This window comes from Panicum virgatum, chromosome 5N (genome assembly GCF_016808335.1).
Source record: "Panicum virgatum strain AP13 chromosome 5N, P.virgatum_v5, whole genome shotgun sequence".
NCBI classification, from domain to species: domain Eukaryota; kingdom Viridiplantae; phylum Streptophyta; class Magnoliopsida; order Poales; family Poaceae; genus Panicum; species Panicum virgatum.
Genome location: NC_053149.1, coordinates 20,023,307 through 20,040,414, shown reverse-complemented (window position 1 = coordinate 20,040,414; position 17,108 = coordinate 20,023,307). Strand labels below are relative to the sequence as shown.

Below are 17,108 nucleotides of genomic sequence, written 5' to 3'. Positions count from 1 at the left end.
AGAATTGCAGACACATTTGTATAGGCATTCAGTCATTGAAGTTGTAGTGACACCAAATAAAAGCACAAAATGATTGATGATTTTTCCATTCAGTCATGACAACTTACAAGTGAATGATGCCACATCACTGTCGCTAGCATTCCAAACACAACACATGCGGTTATAGCAACAAACACCTGACATCCAGACATTACAAACTACTTACAACAACTAAAATCTATAGCCATCCTTGATCACTAGTTGATTTGCAATCTTGTAGGACAGGTACGCGTCTTCGGCGGCGTATGTCTCCTGCAAGGTGTCCAAATCCTGTGCGTGCCAGTTTGTTTGGTCGGCGTCCATCTTCTGGAGATGAGGTAGGTTCAGTACTTCTCTCGCAATCTTCTCGAGCGACGAACGACGCCGTCCGTGAATGGGATGGGTTCCTCCGAGGTACTCATATCTGGTAGCGGCTTGGGGGACTGCAATTTGGAGGTCAGTTGGATTGCTTATTGTGACGCCGAAGTCCTCCTGCAGCCGCTTCACGTCGTTCTCTATGTGTGCACCGGTGAAGATGTGGTTCTCCTCTGTCAGAAACCTCTTCAAGACTTCGGGGAGGTCGCCGGCGGCGGCATAGAGGACCTGGAAGATAAGCACACTGGTTCCAACACACAACTGCAAGAGGGCCGTCTTGAAGCCGTTGCCATCGGGCATTTTCCACTCGGTATCCAATCCAACGATCATGCGGCGTTTTGGTAGGGTACCTTGGATTTCTTGCAGAAAACTCGCCGCCACCGTCGTGTCACATGTTACCGTCGTGCTGAGGAGCTTCCGCTCGAATGGAACCCATACATGCCTCGACATCGGGGGACCAGCCGGCATGGCGCTCAGGCGCTTCTTCTCCGGAGATGAATGTTGCCGCCAACCATCCCACGACCTGCAGGGCGTGCGCTGCAGCATCGGCGTCCAACTATTGTCGCTGCACAGGTGGGAGGATGGCGATCGAGGCGTCGGCGATCGGGAAGCCTTGGAGGTTGACGGCGGCGTCGGCGACTGGGCAGCACTGTAGATTGATGGCGGCGTAGGCGACCGTCCAGCCGTGGTGGTTGACGGAGGCGCTGCCTGAGCCGGAACAGCAGCCATAGTCGGAGAGCAAGAGCGGTTGCGGGATCGAGAGCATGGGCCAGCCATCGGGTCACACTACAGCTTGCCTGTGACAGAGAGTTTCGTGCGTGAGGGCTGGGGACGTTGTATTCGATGCGTGGACAGGAGACCTGTAAATGCCGAGCGACGCGGGCAACGGCCCTATGGAATACCAAAGGACGCTTCGGGATATGAACCGTCACCGCGCATGCTCACATGTCCTTGGGAATCAACCATCGCTGTGAGAATTCAAACAACTTCCAACCCATCTACACTCACGTATGTAACCATTGCCTACAAAGCACACAGCACCGGACGAATTCAAAGGACGCGCCTGTTGTGAGTGCGGTTACAGTGCAATTATTGGGGTGGTGCGAGACGACGACAGTTCCCAAGGTCGCCTTTTAGGCTTCTCTTTGATTGCTACATAAGGGAACGACACCAAACCCGGTCCTCTCATCCCGTTGCCACTGCGCTCTCGCCCTCTTTCCGGCCTCTTTCCACCCCCTTTGCTACCGACCAACCCGACCACCTTCGCCCTCCTCGTCGCCCGGCGGCCTATGGCGCCTGCGAGATCCCTCGCCGACCTTCTAGAGGAGATGCTCATCCACATCGCCGCAAGCGTCGCGGCCTCATCTGAAGACCCCAGGCCGATCTCCGTAGTCTCAGGGGGGTTTGCTCTATCATGAGAGACAAGGTGTGTGGCGCGGGGCTGGTGCGCAGCAGCCTCGACCTGAAGCGGGCACTGGAACTTGACGGCGCGGCGATCCGCGAGTGACTGATCATCAAAACCCACGGCGCGGGCAACCCGGAGGCGCTCTTCATCATGGGTATGAGGGCCGTCTTCCGACAACACGGCGGGGCCCTTGATGCGCCGCTCGACGATCTCGATCGGGCTGCCCGGTGGTGCCACAAGCCAGCGGCGTTCCTACTCGCTGTGCTCCTGTGGCGAGCAAATCGTGGAGCCGAGTACGACCTTCGGGCCAAGGAGCTCCTGGCGGAGGCGGAGGACGACCTGGAGGAGGCAGCGGACGACGACCCGGCGCTCGCCGTCTTGAACAACCACGGGCTTTCTCTTGCGCAGGGGCACATCTACCACACGATGTGGAGGTACGTGTGGACTTTCTGGCGCTCGGGCCCCCGCCGCGTGTCTCCACCAGCACCTCGTGCGGACGATCACCATTGCGTGTCCCCATATGGCCGGGTGGTGGGATGGGGCGACGACGCCGTCGAGGAGGGCTGGTGTGGCAAGCGTGTCAGCTATTACAGATGGCAGCCATGGTCGAACTTCTGCAGCGAGGATTGCAAGATCCGTTTCACGTGCGAGTCTTTCCTCAACTAAATCTGGATGTGATGTAATTCTGCAAGTTATGTTCTGCCTAGGGCCTCATATCATGTTGTGTATGAATCTAGACTCCATGTTCATTTTCTGCAACATTTTACCTTCATGTCATGTTATGTAATGCTTGGCTCCAGACTCCCGAGAGCTATGGGCTATGGGTGGCTCTGCCCTCCCGAGATTGGCGGGAGGCAGAAGAGGGCGGTGGGGTCCGCTGGAAGGTGGTGAGAGGAGTAGCCAGATCGCTCCCTTGTCCATAAAATTAGACCGGCCAACAAGATTAGTGTCACGCCGGTCGAACAGGTGTGGTAGAATGTGGAGAAGGCACACCTGGGAAGAAGGTGGTGGTGGAAAACGGTCCGGTGACTTGAAATGAAACGGTCCGGTGCAATGTTGAGGGTTTAGTTTGAAATGGTCGTGTTGGGTGGGTGCTGTGGTTGTGGAACTCGATCCTTTCATGCCTCGTCGCCGTGGTTGGTGCGTGCCTTCGCTCCATGGTTTGCGGGGGCGGCGTCCTGCGTGTTTAGCGGCGGCGGCACGGGGAATGATTTTGCTTGCATATTGCCTTGCCTTCCCGTGCAGGGTTCACCAAACCGGTGGGAACCGGTCCGGTTTGGGCCGGTACCAAACCGGCCCAAATTCAAAATTTAAATTTAAATTCAAAAAAATAAAAAATTCTCAAAAAATTCCTAAAAATACTTCAAGGTGCGACGAATCTAAAGGTGTCAAATTTTCTCAAAAATTCGTTCATTTAGTATAGTTTGCGGGGATTTGAAGTTAAACAAAAAAAAGCGTGCTTATAAAAGTATACAAATACAATGTAAAAGTAGTACAAAAGAGGGTTGGAGGGTTCATTTAGGCTAAAATATGTTATACAAACATTTATTTAGTATTCTTTACGGGCATTTGAATTTAAACAAAAAAAGAAAAAAATTGAATTTGACCGGTTACCAGTCAAACCGGCCGGTAAACCGGTCGACCGGTAAGCCAGTCGGAACCGGTTGAACATGCGAATTTGAATTTGAATTTAAATTTGACCGGTTTCCGGCCAAACCAGTCCGGTATACTGGTACCGGACCCCGCCGGTTTGACTGGACCGGTCGGTAAATTAAACCCTGTTTCCGTGCAACATAACATGCACCAAATGCGGTGGTTAGTTTTGCATGGCGCGCTGTTTCTCACAAAAAACAAATGAGTCTCTCACACTTGACGGCGGGCCTGGCCCCACAAGGCTGATCTTTTCATCTATGAATTTCCTCTGGAATCTCTCGTATCCGTTATGGAGATCGTGGTAACCCGAAGATTACTCCTCCATTCTTTTAGTTTCCATCGTCGTACGAGGACGCCGCAGCCCCTCCTCCGGCGTAGACGCCGCGCGCCCTTCCTCCGCAGCTAGCGCCCTTCCATCGAGTGCAACCAGCCCGCTGGCCAAATTCCTCCCGGCCTCACACTGTAATTCGATTCCCTCGGGGTGAATCTCGCCGAGCTCCATACAGCCATCCCCATCCATCGCCTCGTGCCGCCTCCACGGCAAAGTTGGCACCGCCAGGAACACCGTCGGTGATCTTCGTCGCTTCCCGGCCAGACCTCTACTTCACCCACTGCGATAGCCGCGTCACGAAGACCTCCTTTCCACTAAGAATCCGAAGGTATGATCCTTTGCCACCGGCGACCTCACTAGGGTGTTGTTGCATGCTCCACCATGGCCACCACTTGGACGCACTAATCAGTAGCCTACTAGCATGTGGTTTGGTTGTATTTTGGGTGTCAAAACTATCATCAATGAACTACTTTGTTGGTTTTAACAGCATGGAAACAGTTGGACAAATAGATGGGCCTGAAAAGTCTCCGACTCCGGTACATATATCGGATACATCAATAGATGACGGTCAGTGGTTCAAATTTAAATGCACACGAGTAGATGTTTGTACTGTGCTAGTTCACTCATGGACACACATGAGTGGCAAATGGATAGATTGGTGTCCACTTGTAAGTATGCATTGTGGCACACAAAATATCAATTTCTGCAGTGTTAACCGCCGGGTTCGTTACACCCGATGCTGCTGTGCTCTTATTCACACAATTCGATGCAGGGGACAAACCCAAGTCTTCTACTAAAGAACATAAAGAAAAGACTCCGAAGAAGGTAATCTACATATATAGTTTCAGTTATTTTGTAAGTGGGGTGTACATTTTAGCAGCTTATCATTGTCCAACTGTTTGGTGCAGAAAGCTAATATGCATTTAACATGCTCGACTGTGAAGTTTGCAAAAACTGTCAAAGTGTTATCGCCTGATAGAAAGAATGCTATTAAGGGTATGGGATTTGGTGGCCTACTTGAAATGCCAGAGATGCCTCTCAGAAGAAACATGATACTTGAAATTGTAAAAGTATTCGAACTGAGCAACCAGAGCTTCAGATTATGTGGTGATGATGTTTAGATTCTCCCAGAAGATGTCAAGGAAATAATGAGACTTCAAATTGAAGGCAATAGTGTGTTCGAACACAAAGGCGACAAAGTGACCAAAAAAGAGGGCAACACTATAGACAAGGATTTGTTTCTCAGGTTTGCCGGTGAACACAAAAACATGCAGATAAATAGACTGAGAGACATTATTATCAAATCCGACACTGCGGATGATGACTTCAGAAGAGCTTTTGTCTTGTTCACAATTGGTGTTATTCTAGCACCAACGACAAAGCCCTATGTTCATTCCTCTTACTTGCCCCTCATCAGAGAAATATCAGACATTCCAAAATTCAATTGGGGCGAATTCACTCGGAATTTTTTATTACATTCTCTTTATCAATATAAAGTAGCGGATCAATCCAGCTTACAGGGCAATTTGACTTTTCTACAGGTCAGTTCTATATGCTGCAGCCAACACTTATAAACAGTGTTTATTTTCGATCTAATGTATTTATTGCATTTTGACCATAGTTTTGGTACTGGGAGCGCGTCGTTGCGTACAACACCTACGGGGTCAATTACTCGCCAATCAAACCACCATTTATGACGAGGTGGAATGATGACAATGCTACCCGTCAATGGAATGCTTTCTATGTAGATGGTTTAGATGGAGGAAATATATGTTTCCAAACATTGCATCAACATGTGGCTGTTGCTACATGTACAATCTAACCATCTTATTTATTGTTTGCAGCTTATCAAGCGCACTGATAATCGGACCAAGCAGCCAAAACATAAAATAGTAGAGACAGAAAGCATACCAAACCGCAAGGAACGTGATCATGACCATATGCCAGTATGTGACCATGGTCTACACAATCGACGAGTAAGTATGACATCTATTTATTTGCCCAACCTAGTTTGTGTGCCTAATTCATTTTTTCCTATTTATGTATAAGCAGGTCTTAGAAGATTTGGTGAACAATACGTGAACAGATATTTTATTAGACATGGAGAAAAAAATTTTGAGCATAGAGCACAAAATTGATATGAAACTAATAGCACAAAAGGAGGAGTTAACTAGGCTTAAGAAGGACAAAAGATTGGAGGAAAGTGTGAGAAAGGTAGAAGATGATACTGCAGAAATGCAAATGGATATCAAGGTAATCAGCGTGCGAGTACTGATTGTAGCTACCTGTTCATCATCATTCTCTAACATAATTTGTATGAAAACAGGAATTGCGATAGGGACAACAGGAAATTATGAGGATGCTGCAGCTAGGGCAGAGTATGGTTCATCAATCTACAACTACACCTCAACAAGTTCAGGCATCTATGCCTACGCCTGGACATGTTGGGAAGCCATCTATGCCGATATCTTCACATGATGAGGAATTGCACCGGCAATTAGGATTAGATGGCTCGTTACATACTCCTACTAATAAACAAGAGCTACTGCTAGTGAACCATTTGATCTCTACAACACAACTAATACCATTCACAGGTACCGCTACAGAAACCGGTCCAGCAGTCAACATTAAGTTTCTGTAAGGCATATGACAAAATTTTTAAGGAACCAACAACCGCAACAAATGGTAGGAAGGAAATGAACATGCAGAAGCAGGGCGTCCACTCTACAGAGCAGCTTGGCGAACACTCTCCACATATACCACCAAGGATGCCTATTATTGACGAAAATTATGAATTGACTGATGACGACTATGATGCTGCAGCCTTCGTATAACTGAGTTACCAAGACGCGGATCTGGTAGCAATAGGTGAATATCAACTCAGAGCAAAGTAGATGTGCGAAAACGTGTTAGAAGGATATATATCAGATGAGGTACTATCATTTCATATCCATTTCGACATTACAAACATTTAAACACATATGTACTAAATCAACCATTTGCAGGTCATAAATGCTTATGTTGCCATCAGCATTGTGGAGACTGATTCAGCAGCTTTCATAAGTACTTATGAAGCTAGGCTGTTGACTTCACATAATCTGGGGAGCGATGAACGCATGAGATACAGGGAACGAATTGCTGAATTATGCAACAGAAGGCATTTGGTACATAATACTCAATTAATATTGAACTTCATGTGCAGGAACAGTAACAATTAGTTGTGATCCTCATATCGTTCTTAGCATTTGGTTATGCTTGTTCGTAGCATGTCCAGAATGAGATCCCGACGCAAATTCGGTCCACCCATGTATTTATTTGCTAAATTTAGTTTTTAATTAGGACATTCCACTCATTGCTTTGCAACATTTTGTTACAGGTTTTTGTGCTAATGAATGTGAACGGGAACCACTGGGTTCTCCTAGTGCTGAATTTTAAAAGGTCAGAGGTACAAATCCTTAACTCTATACCCAAAATATGAGATGAAAAACTAGAAGAGAAAATGGTAAGGACATACCATGGCGCGTAACACGAAACCAGTATTCATCTTTCGCTCGATCAAAGTTAACATGTATCTCAACACCCCTAGGTGGAAGGCCTACAATCATGTATGGACTCTTTGGGTACAACGATTAACTTGCGCACTTGGAAAACAGTTCCGTACACTGACATACCGCTACAAATAGACAGGTACTCTTTTAGGTTCTGTATTAATGTTTCACTCCAGTTACTTACCTTTACGTTCCTTTGCAGTACTTCATGTGCGGCATTCGTCATCAAGTATATTCTGGCATGGGATGGAGAACGAATGGCCCATAAGTTCTCCAATGTGAGTCTTTAGAATTCTTCCAATTCCAAATTGCTATAGGCTGAAAAAATAATTGCTGTATGATTTGCACTACCTTCTCTTGCAGTCGCAGATTAAATTGTTTCGCTGGAAAATATGCACGAGACTGCTCCATTCTGAACGCAACAAGTTACGCTTGGACACTTACAAAGAGCCTATCACGGTACGTACATGGACTTTTGACTAACTTTATTCCAGGCTGTACAAATAACGGGGGCCAATCTAATGTTTGGGTTCATACTTAGGAGGAACAGTACAAGGCAAAGTATCAGGAGGACTCACAACGCCAGGAGAATGCTAAAGATGATGATGATGTACAGATGGTGGAGAATGGTGCTGGAACTCCATCAACGCCTGCGGTGAGCATTCAAGCAACTCCTGGAACCACTGCGGTCAGCGCGACAGCACCGAAAAGGGGGAGAGGACGGACAAGGAAAGCAACCACTGAGACTCCTTCAAAATCTGCCCCCAGCACGTCAGTGACTCCTTCAATAACTGCCCCCAGCACGTCAGCGGCATCAGGATCAGAGAAAAGGAAACCAGGACGGCCAAAGAAACTTCCAGATAGTCCAAAAACTCCCACATCAACTGTCGTAAATGAGTTCAGCACTCAAGCTATTGCTAAACGACTTAAGCTACAACAACCTCGAAGCAGAGAAAAAAGGGTCAGCTTTCCAGGGCCACACGAGCGTAGCCCTTATACGAAATAATGTCTGTTGACATCCCATTTTGTTGATGAATTGACGCAGATCTACAAGCTGAATTGACGCAGATCTTTTACATTTGTTGATGGTTTCTTGCTGGAACTCAGAGTAGTTGAATTGGACGTGTTCCAAGTTTACTGCACTCACCGGTTAGGCCTGTGCTATGGCCGTACATCCTCACCGGACGGTCTCCCAGGAGTGCAAGGTAACGATCCAAGTTTATTTTACGCACCGGTTACACGTGTGCTTGCACCGTACACCCTCACCGTATGATTGCAAGCTAAGATTCCAAGTTTACGGTGATATCACTGGTTAGACCTGTGATATCGCCGTACATCATCACCGGATGATCTTCTTGGAGTGCAAGGTAACGATCAAAGTTTACTTCACTCACCGGTTACACATGTCGTTGCACCGTACACCCGCACCGTATGATTGCAAGCTAAGATTCCAAGTTTACTGCACTCACCAGTTAGACTTGCAATGGCCGTACGACCTCACCGGATCATCTTTCTCGAGTGCAGGGAAACAACTTCATTAAGTTCTTCCCACAGGCTACATATCTTGCAATAGATAAATATCTACATGCTTCATTAAGTTCTTCATGCAGGCTATATGCCACAACAGATAAACAGCCTAAAACCGTGCGTGCGCCACAATTTCCTTGGTTGTGTCCTCGACCTCATCCGTCAGCTCCCTAAACCTTTGGGGAGGGACCTCCGGGTTGATGCCGCTTAATAGGCTAATATCATGGGTAGGCCACCACGACTTCGCCAGCGCAAGGACATGCTTCACGCAGAGCTTGGCCAGGGCTTCACAGTACGTCCGCAGCTCAAACGGAGCTTGACGAAGGCGGTGCAGTTCCTGGTTTGATCGGCACAACAATGTTTATGAGCTTGAGAGCGGCGGCTGTCAGATCCTTGGTCTCCTTCTGCAGCACTTCACTTTCCTTCTGCAGCGCTTCACTTTCCTTCTGCAGTGCTTCAAATTGCTTCTGCTTGCTACGCAGGTTGATCTGCAGCGCTTCTTCTTGCTTTTGCATCGCTTCCAATTGCTGCTGCTTCTTGCTCAGGGTGCTCTGCAGTGCTTCAAATTCCTTCTGCAGCACTTCAAATTGCTGCAGCTTGTTGCTCAGGGTGGCCCTGGCCTTCACCAATTGCTTATCCCCTTCTTTGCGCAGCTTCTTCTCCGACTCGAGCAGACGGTTGATTTCCTCGGCACGCTTCAGATAGTCACGAACCTCTGCACAAAAGCTGCAATCCTTTTGTCTCGGTCTAGCAAGGACATCAGCGATCAGAAGGCAAGCATAGCAAAAGGGGAAAGTTTGATTGGAAACTCGGAGCATCAATCAAAGGGCTCACCTCCGATATCCGCATGGAGCTCCCCATTCTTGATAATTAGTGCCTCCTTTTCATTCTGGATAAAGTCAATCTTCTTATAGCACTCGTCCAGCTCCTTCTTGGTGTGAGAGCGCTCCACCTCCCAGGCTAATTCCTGCTGCACGAGCTTTGCTTGTGCTTCTTCAGCCCTGGTGATGCTGGCAGTTGCTCGGCGAAGAATCTCGCTCTTCTGGACCGAGCGCATGAGGACACTCTGTATTTGACAAGAGTACAATCAAGACGGGATATTCTTGCTCAAAGGATAAATCTACAAGAGCGACTGACCTCATTGTACTTCGCAACTTGTGCATGCACCTCCTCAAATCGTGCGTGCAACTCCTTCAACTTGTCCAAATCATCATCATCAGTCTCGAAGGTGCGCAATAGGAAGCGCCGATTGTCGTCCCATCCAGCTCTAGGAGGTGCGCAACCAATTTGAAAGGGTCGCGGCGGCGACGGAGGCGCAGCAACCTTGGGCCGGGGGATTTCCTCGATCCCCAACCTGGCGATGGTGGTGTCCTCCGCACGGGCCGAGGCGCGACGAATGCTTTCGGTCGATTGGGGCCATGCAGCGGCCGGAGTCGTGCTCGGAGGGGAAGGAGGAGAAGGAGCTGGCTCCTCATGGGCAGGGTTGACCTTCATGGGGCCTGGAGTACTTGGAAAAGACGGTGCTGGGGCACCGCGAGCCTCCTCAGTAGAAGATGATGCCCTTGTAGGCGATCCAGCCGGTTCCGTTGAGGGACTTGGCGGCACCATAGGGGCCTTGTTTTTCTGTGAGCTATAGACGTAGGAAATCTTTGCCTTTTCGCGTACCGATATCGGTACCTCTGGCGGCGGCGCCACATAGGTATCCTCGGCATCTTGCTCAACCTTTGGTATCTTGAGGTGCGGTAGGTTCGTGGAGGGGATCGTCTTCTCCATATCAGGAGATGACTCTGGCTCCTCGAATGCAGAGGGGTTCATGCTAGAGGCACCTTCGCCGTTATCTCCATTTGATCTGTCTGTCTCCATGTTCTTCATCATTTCCAGTACCGCCTCACGCGAGGTTGGCGGGACCAAGTTCAGGTCCTCGGTAGTTAGGTATTCTGGCAACGGGGGCTTGCTAGTGTACAGCTCACGATGATTCTGCATAAATTTTTGGATAGAAAGATTCAGCAAATTTCGAACATGAATGCTGACAAGATATGAGACATTGCCGAGTAGTTCTTACTTACATCGGGGACATGATACATCAGACTCCAACCCTCGAATGCCATTGGCAATGTTTCAACATTATGGAAAACCCTCTTAAGGCGGGCCAAGCACTCGGTCCACCCGATTTGATCCTTGCACATCCTCGTTGGGTCACAAGCAAACGAGTAGTCGTAGGCAGCGTGCACCCTATTCTGACAGGGTTGCACGTGACGACGGATGAAGTTCAGCACCACTGACTCTCCCTGCATGCCAGCATTCATGGTTTCCTTTATCAGCCCGAGGAGCTTGGAGATGTCCTTGCATTCTTGGTAGCCGGAAGGGGTACTGTCCCAGTTGGCGTGATGCTGGGGCAGATGGCCGGTGTGCTAAATGAGCTGAGGCGGCTGATTCTGGACGTAGAACCACTCGCAGTGCCACTCCGTGTTCAATTCCTTCAATTTGAAGACGAAGTAGTCCTGCTCGTGCCCTTGGCGCACCTGAAAGGTCGCGCCTCCGACAACGGTAGACTGGTCTGGAACGACATGGAAGAGATGGCGCCACAAGTGGAAATGGGGATCGATCCCCAGGATAGCTTCGCAAAGATGGGTGTATAGGGACAACTGAAGAATGGAATTCGGGTCGAGATGGATCAACTCTAACCCGTAGAAGAAGAGAAGGTCGCGGAGGAAATTGTGAGCCGGCGTGGAGAATCCTCGCTCATAAAAGGGAGTGAACACCATGATCTCGTCGATCTCATTGAAGGGCCAGGCCATACCTGGGTCCGCCCTCCAGCCTATGACTGCTTGTGGCTGCAGTAAGCCATCGTCCACAAGCTTCTCCAGGTCTTCATGCTTGACGGAGGATGGTTTCCACACGATCCCTGGTGCTGGAATCGTCTTGTACCGTGGTTTCCACTACAGGTCCCCGTCGTGAGCAAGCTTCCTTTTCTTAGAGTTCGTCCTCGCACGGGTCCCCCTCGCCGGCGACATTCTTGGGGGACTAGTGATTCGAGCTTAAATCTCGAGGGATACGACCATGGATTGAGGATTGGAGGCTAAATGATTCACATTTGTGGCTTTGGGGGCAGTAGCAGCGGAGTGGCAGCTGTAGCTCGAATTGGGGATTTCAACCGGCAGGGTAAACCGAATAGTTAACCCTAGGCGTACTTGTCCAGTGCACCACCACTGAAGTGTTACGGAGTCTCCAGCCTCCATTCGGGCGCAGACCCCGGTCGCCACTGTGGCAGTACCGTCCAAATTAATCCGGCTCAAGTGTGCTAACCATCACCCTAGAGGTAATCCCGGCTAACACACACTTCAAACGGAGTAATCCGGCAGGGCTGTCGGGTAAAGTCCCGAAGAATCCACCTGAGCGTCGATCGAACCCAAAGCTTACATGCAACCCACACGAAGGTTAGTCCAGAGAGTACAACATTTCACCGATAAATTACATTACAGAGTCTTAACTTAATTATTACAAACCAAGTTCGAAATCTCAGAAAGCTACTTGAAGTCCAATTTGAAAGTAGTTCAGAGTTCAACTGCAGCGGAAATAAAGCGAGTTCTAAACGACGATACAAGATGTCATGATGAAGCCTGTACATGACATCACTTGGCATTGTCATCATTGGCCGGAGTCGTATCCCACTCCATCGACCAACCAGGAGGTAAAATACACGGCCAAGTCAAGCTAGCTACCTGATCTTCAAACGAATCACCTTAAAACAAAGTTGAGCCACAAGCAAGGCTTAGTATACTAATACTCAGCAAGGCTTACCCGACTAGGATATACTTAGCCCTCTAACTAGATATGCAAGGCTTTTGGCTTGAGGGATTTGTTTTTGCCGAAAAGCAACAAAGAGTAAGTCCTTAATTTCAGATTTTAGCTTTCAAGTTCTAGTTCGATTAACCATTCTACATTAGCATCTATCCAATAGCATACAAGGTGAAAAACAATTATTTTTCATCATTCAACCATATTCCTCATCATCATTGTTCCACTTCTTTCCCTATGTGGCAAAAGGGTTAAGCAGTCTCAATATCCATGACAGACGGACGATTCGAATCGAATTTGTTAACCTGGCCAGGCAGACCTAAACACACGCATGGGAACCGAGTCCCCACGCAACATTTCCTCTTTCTTTCCGGCTCGTGGATCAGGGTCACCCTCTTCGACTACAAGAGCCCCACGCCACGGTCGACGCCGGGTCGTGATCACGCTTGCACCTGCATGTGGCCGTATGAGAAACAACGTTCAAAGAGGGTGAGGGAAAAGTCCACTCCCCGGGCTGATCAGGTACTTAAGCTTACCGATTAACGTATTTCTCGGCATGTGGTTAGTATGTTCAAACGCTTAACCATCACTACCACACACCGCGGCCTTATCCATTTTCACTAAACAGACGGGGTATCACAAGTACAATAACCCTGCCCGTAAACCTTATATTGCAGTGTGAAGTAAACATCCAACTCCTATAATTCTCGCGAGTGACAGGACATCACTCGACTTCTACCGAACCATTAGCATAGCCAACTAGCGACCTACACATACTAGTGTTCAAGCATCGGTACCTAGGATCATGCAACTAAGGTTCCCAACAATTCCTACAAACTTAAATGCACAAGTAGATAGGAATATAAGCAGTTGCATAAATTTAAAATAGGTAGGACATGCTCCGGGGCTTGCCTTCCTGAGCGGAGCTAGCCTTGGGCTCTTCTGAACTTTGGTTCAAGTCTTCAGAAATTTCAGTTAGATTAACTTGAGCTTCACGCTGCTCACTCTTGGACTCCGGCACCAGCTCGTACGTACCGTCGGCGAGAGTAGTCAAATCTATATGAAATGCACATGCATGAGTTGTGGTGATGGTAACAAACTTAATTTAATTCACTATAGAGTTGTAAAATATTTTCTTTACATCTACTTGGGCAATCGTTTAAAGAGTATTATCTAGATTAACTATTTCTCATTAAGTAAGTGAGGGTTTTGTTATTTTTAGAAAGATTAATTTTCAAGTGCAAGCATGGAATATTCAAAACAGCTGATGGGTATGGTTTTTGAAGATGAATTTTTTATGGAGATCCAATTACTTAAGTGCAAACCTGCCATAAAATTTTCATCTATTTTCATTGAGTATATTAATCATTAAAAATACATTAAATAGCTACTGCTAGGATTAAGATTTATTTATACAGAACAAACCCTACAAGTAAAGATGCTACAATTTTTACAGAGTGCTCCTAAACTTATGGTAAGTCTACTGTAAATTTTTCATATTTAAAGGAGCAAGTAACATAGCATGATAAATAGGACAAAATAAAGCTAAATTAATCAGTTTTAAATCCTACAGACAGTTATAGCACGTTCCAGAGCCCCATCTTTTACCAGCACGGTTATATACTCAAATTTAACCCATATAAAAATTATTAGAATTTTACATGTGTAGGAACTATTTTTCATGATTTAATGTATTTCTCCTTACCAAAAATCATTTGGTCCAGTTGGGTTTAACAAAAAAATTCTCAAACTTTTTCTGTAGAATCTGGGAACGAAACTACAGGTACTGTAAAAGTTTGAACCCATGAAACATAACATAAGAACTTGGATAAGTAAAACTATTTATCCTTGGCATACGTCAAGTCCTAAATAAAACCTATATCTAGGAGTGTCAAAAGGACCTCAAATTTTTACACAGTCCTACACTTACAGTCTACAACAAACTGTCCAAAACTCACTAACAAATCATGGCTAGAACTTGAGATCTAAATAAAGGACTAATAAAGTTGTATTTAATCAAGAACAAAAACCAGTGAGCAAATGAAGAAGTGCATGTAATGAAAGTTGTAGATCTAGTAATAAGGAACTCAGATCAATTGAGTTTGCTTTTTTCCGATTTTTCTACGAATTTATATCGATTTTACAAGTTTCTATTTTTGAAAATAAAAGAAAAAGAAAACGAAATCTTGCATCTAGGCCCCTGGAATGATTTGGGTGCTCGCAGATATGCCCCTGGCCGGAGCCAGGAACAGAGGAGGCGGCGGCAGCGGCGTTTCCCGGCGAGGGAGCTCACCGGCGGCGAGGGGAAGTGGGGGAAAGGATAGAAGAGATCGAGAGCTACTCGGACGTGGTCTTCTCGAGGTCTGGGGCGGCCGGGAGAGGGGTCGGCGGCGGAGCATCAAGGCCGGCGGTGGTGACGGGCTGCGGCGGCGGCGCTCCGGCGTGGGAGGGAGGGCGAGGACAGGCCGGGGAGGTTCACTGGACCACGAGGAAGCTCTCTTGGGGGTTGATTTGGGTCGAGGAGGGGCGGAGCAGGGGGTTCCGCGGCGAGCGGGCGGCCGGCGGCGGCTCTGTCCGCGACGGCGGCGCCGCTCCGGCGGTCTGGGGTGGAGGCGAGCAGGTCTGGGAGCTTCACGGCGCCATGAGGATGGTCTCTGTGGGGTCTATTGGGACCGAGGAGTACCAGAGGTAGGGGCTCCGCGGCGGCTTGGCTTGGTGGCGGCAATGGTGGCGGCGGTGGTGTTCTTGGCGCAGGGAGAAGCTCGGCTCTGGGAAAGGGAGTGGAGTGGGAGGGAGAGGAGGCTTCGCCGCGAAGGGAAATGAGGGGGAGGTGAGCTAGGCAAGGGAGTGCGAGGGTAAAGGCCGGGCGGCACTGATGGCCGTCGGCGCCGAGAGCGTGTCGTGGAGCCGGCGTCATGGAGCGCCATTGAAGCCGAGCAGGGGCGCAGCGAGGGCGGTCCGGGGGCATGCGCACTCGAGCGGGGTGTTGATGGCAAGGCCCAGCAAGGGAGCAGCAGGGCGGCAGCAGGGCTGCGAGCGCGGCCGTGCAGCGGCGCAGCGAGCTCGGGCGCTCGAGTGCTCTGCCGCACGCGCAGGGAGGAGGAAAGGGGGAGAGAGAGTAAGAGTTGAAAAGTCAACCATTTGACTCAATTCGAATTCAAAATTTTCTATTAAAACTCGAAAAACTTTGAATACGAAAGTTGTTCAAAATGTCGAAATCTACAACTTTTGTTTCAGGCATTTTCCCATTTGAGGTTTGGTTTGAAAGTTACAAATTCAAATTCAAGTTTAAATGAAAACCCCCTAAACCTACTGTTTTTCGGGGTTTGCTCTAAATTTCATGTTATAACTTGAAAAACTTTGAATACAAAAGTTGTTTGTCTTGCAAAACTCTATAACTTTTGTTTTGGGCAAAAGTTCATTTGAGCTAAGGTGTGAGAGTTGACTTTTCGGTCTATTTAAACAGATTTCTGGCTTTTAAGTAATTGAAAATTTGGGGGTTTAACTTGTCATTTCATATTAATTGCATGTTTAAACAGTGCTAAACACTGGAGGTGTTACAGCCTACCCCCCTTAAAAGAATCTCGTCCCGAGATTCAGATAAGCAAGCTAAGTGAGGAAAAAGGGGGTGTACCTCCAGTTGAATTCAGAAAACCGGGGAAATTTTGATTTAGGTAGCTTTCAGTTTCCCAGGTAACTTCCTCTTCGGTATGGTGACTCCATTGAATTTTGTACATTTTAACTACTTTTCTTCGAGTGACCCTTTCCTTTTGATCAAGAACCTTGATAGGATACTCGACATAAGAGAGATCTGGTTCTACCAATATTTCTGTTTGTTCAATGATCTCGGTGGGAACTCGAACACATTTCTTGAGTTGAGAAACATGGAAAACATCATGTACTGCTGCAAGTCGAGGAGGAAGTTGCACTCTATAGGCCACGGGTCCACAAATCTCAGTGATTTCATAAGGGCCAACATATCGGGGAGCTAATTTGCCCTTCACTCCGAATCTCTGCACACCCTTGGTTGGCGAGACTCGAAGATAGACATGATCACCCACTTCAAATTGCAAAGGGTCTCTCCTTTTATCAAAATAACTCTTTTGTCTAGACTGGACGGCTATTAGATTCTCTTGTATTACCCTTACTTTTTCTTCTGCCTCTGCTACAAGATCGGGTCCAAATACCACTCGTTCTCCGACTTGCGACCAGCTCAAAGGGGTACGACACCGTCGACCATATAAGGCCTCAAATGGTGCCATTTTCAAACTCTCTTGGTAACTATTATTGTATGAGAGCTCCGCTAGAGCTAGGCATTTGTCCCAACTCTTGTCATAATGAATGACACAAGCTCTCAACATTTCTTCCAGGATTTGGTTCACCCTCTCAGTTTGTCCATCAGTTTGTGGGTGATAAGCTCAGCTTCGAATCAATTTGGTCCCAAGAGATGCTT

The 17,108-nt window shown here is 47.7% G+C and overlaps 1 protein-coding gene across 1 annotated transcript; it reads right to left on the bottom strand.

The window, feature by feature from the left end:
- Window positions 1–210: 210 nt before the first annotated feature.
- On the bottom strand, window positions 211–843 carry LOC120674645 (exonuclease 3'-5' domain-containing protein 2-like). Its single transcript, XM_039955795.1, has one exon. It carries the CDS (start codon window positions 841–843, stop codon window positions 211–213), a length of 633 nt encoding a protein of 210 aa, XP_039811729.1.
- Between the last annotated feature and the right edge of the window lie 16,265 nt (window positions 844–17,108).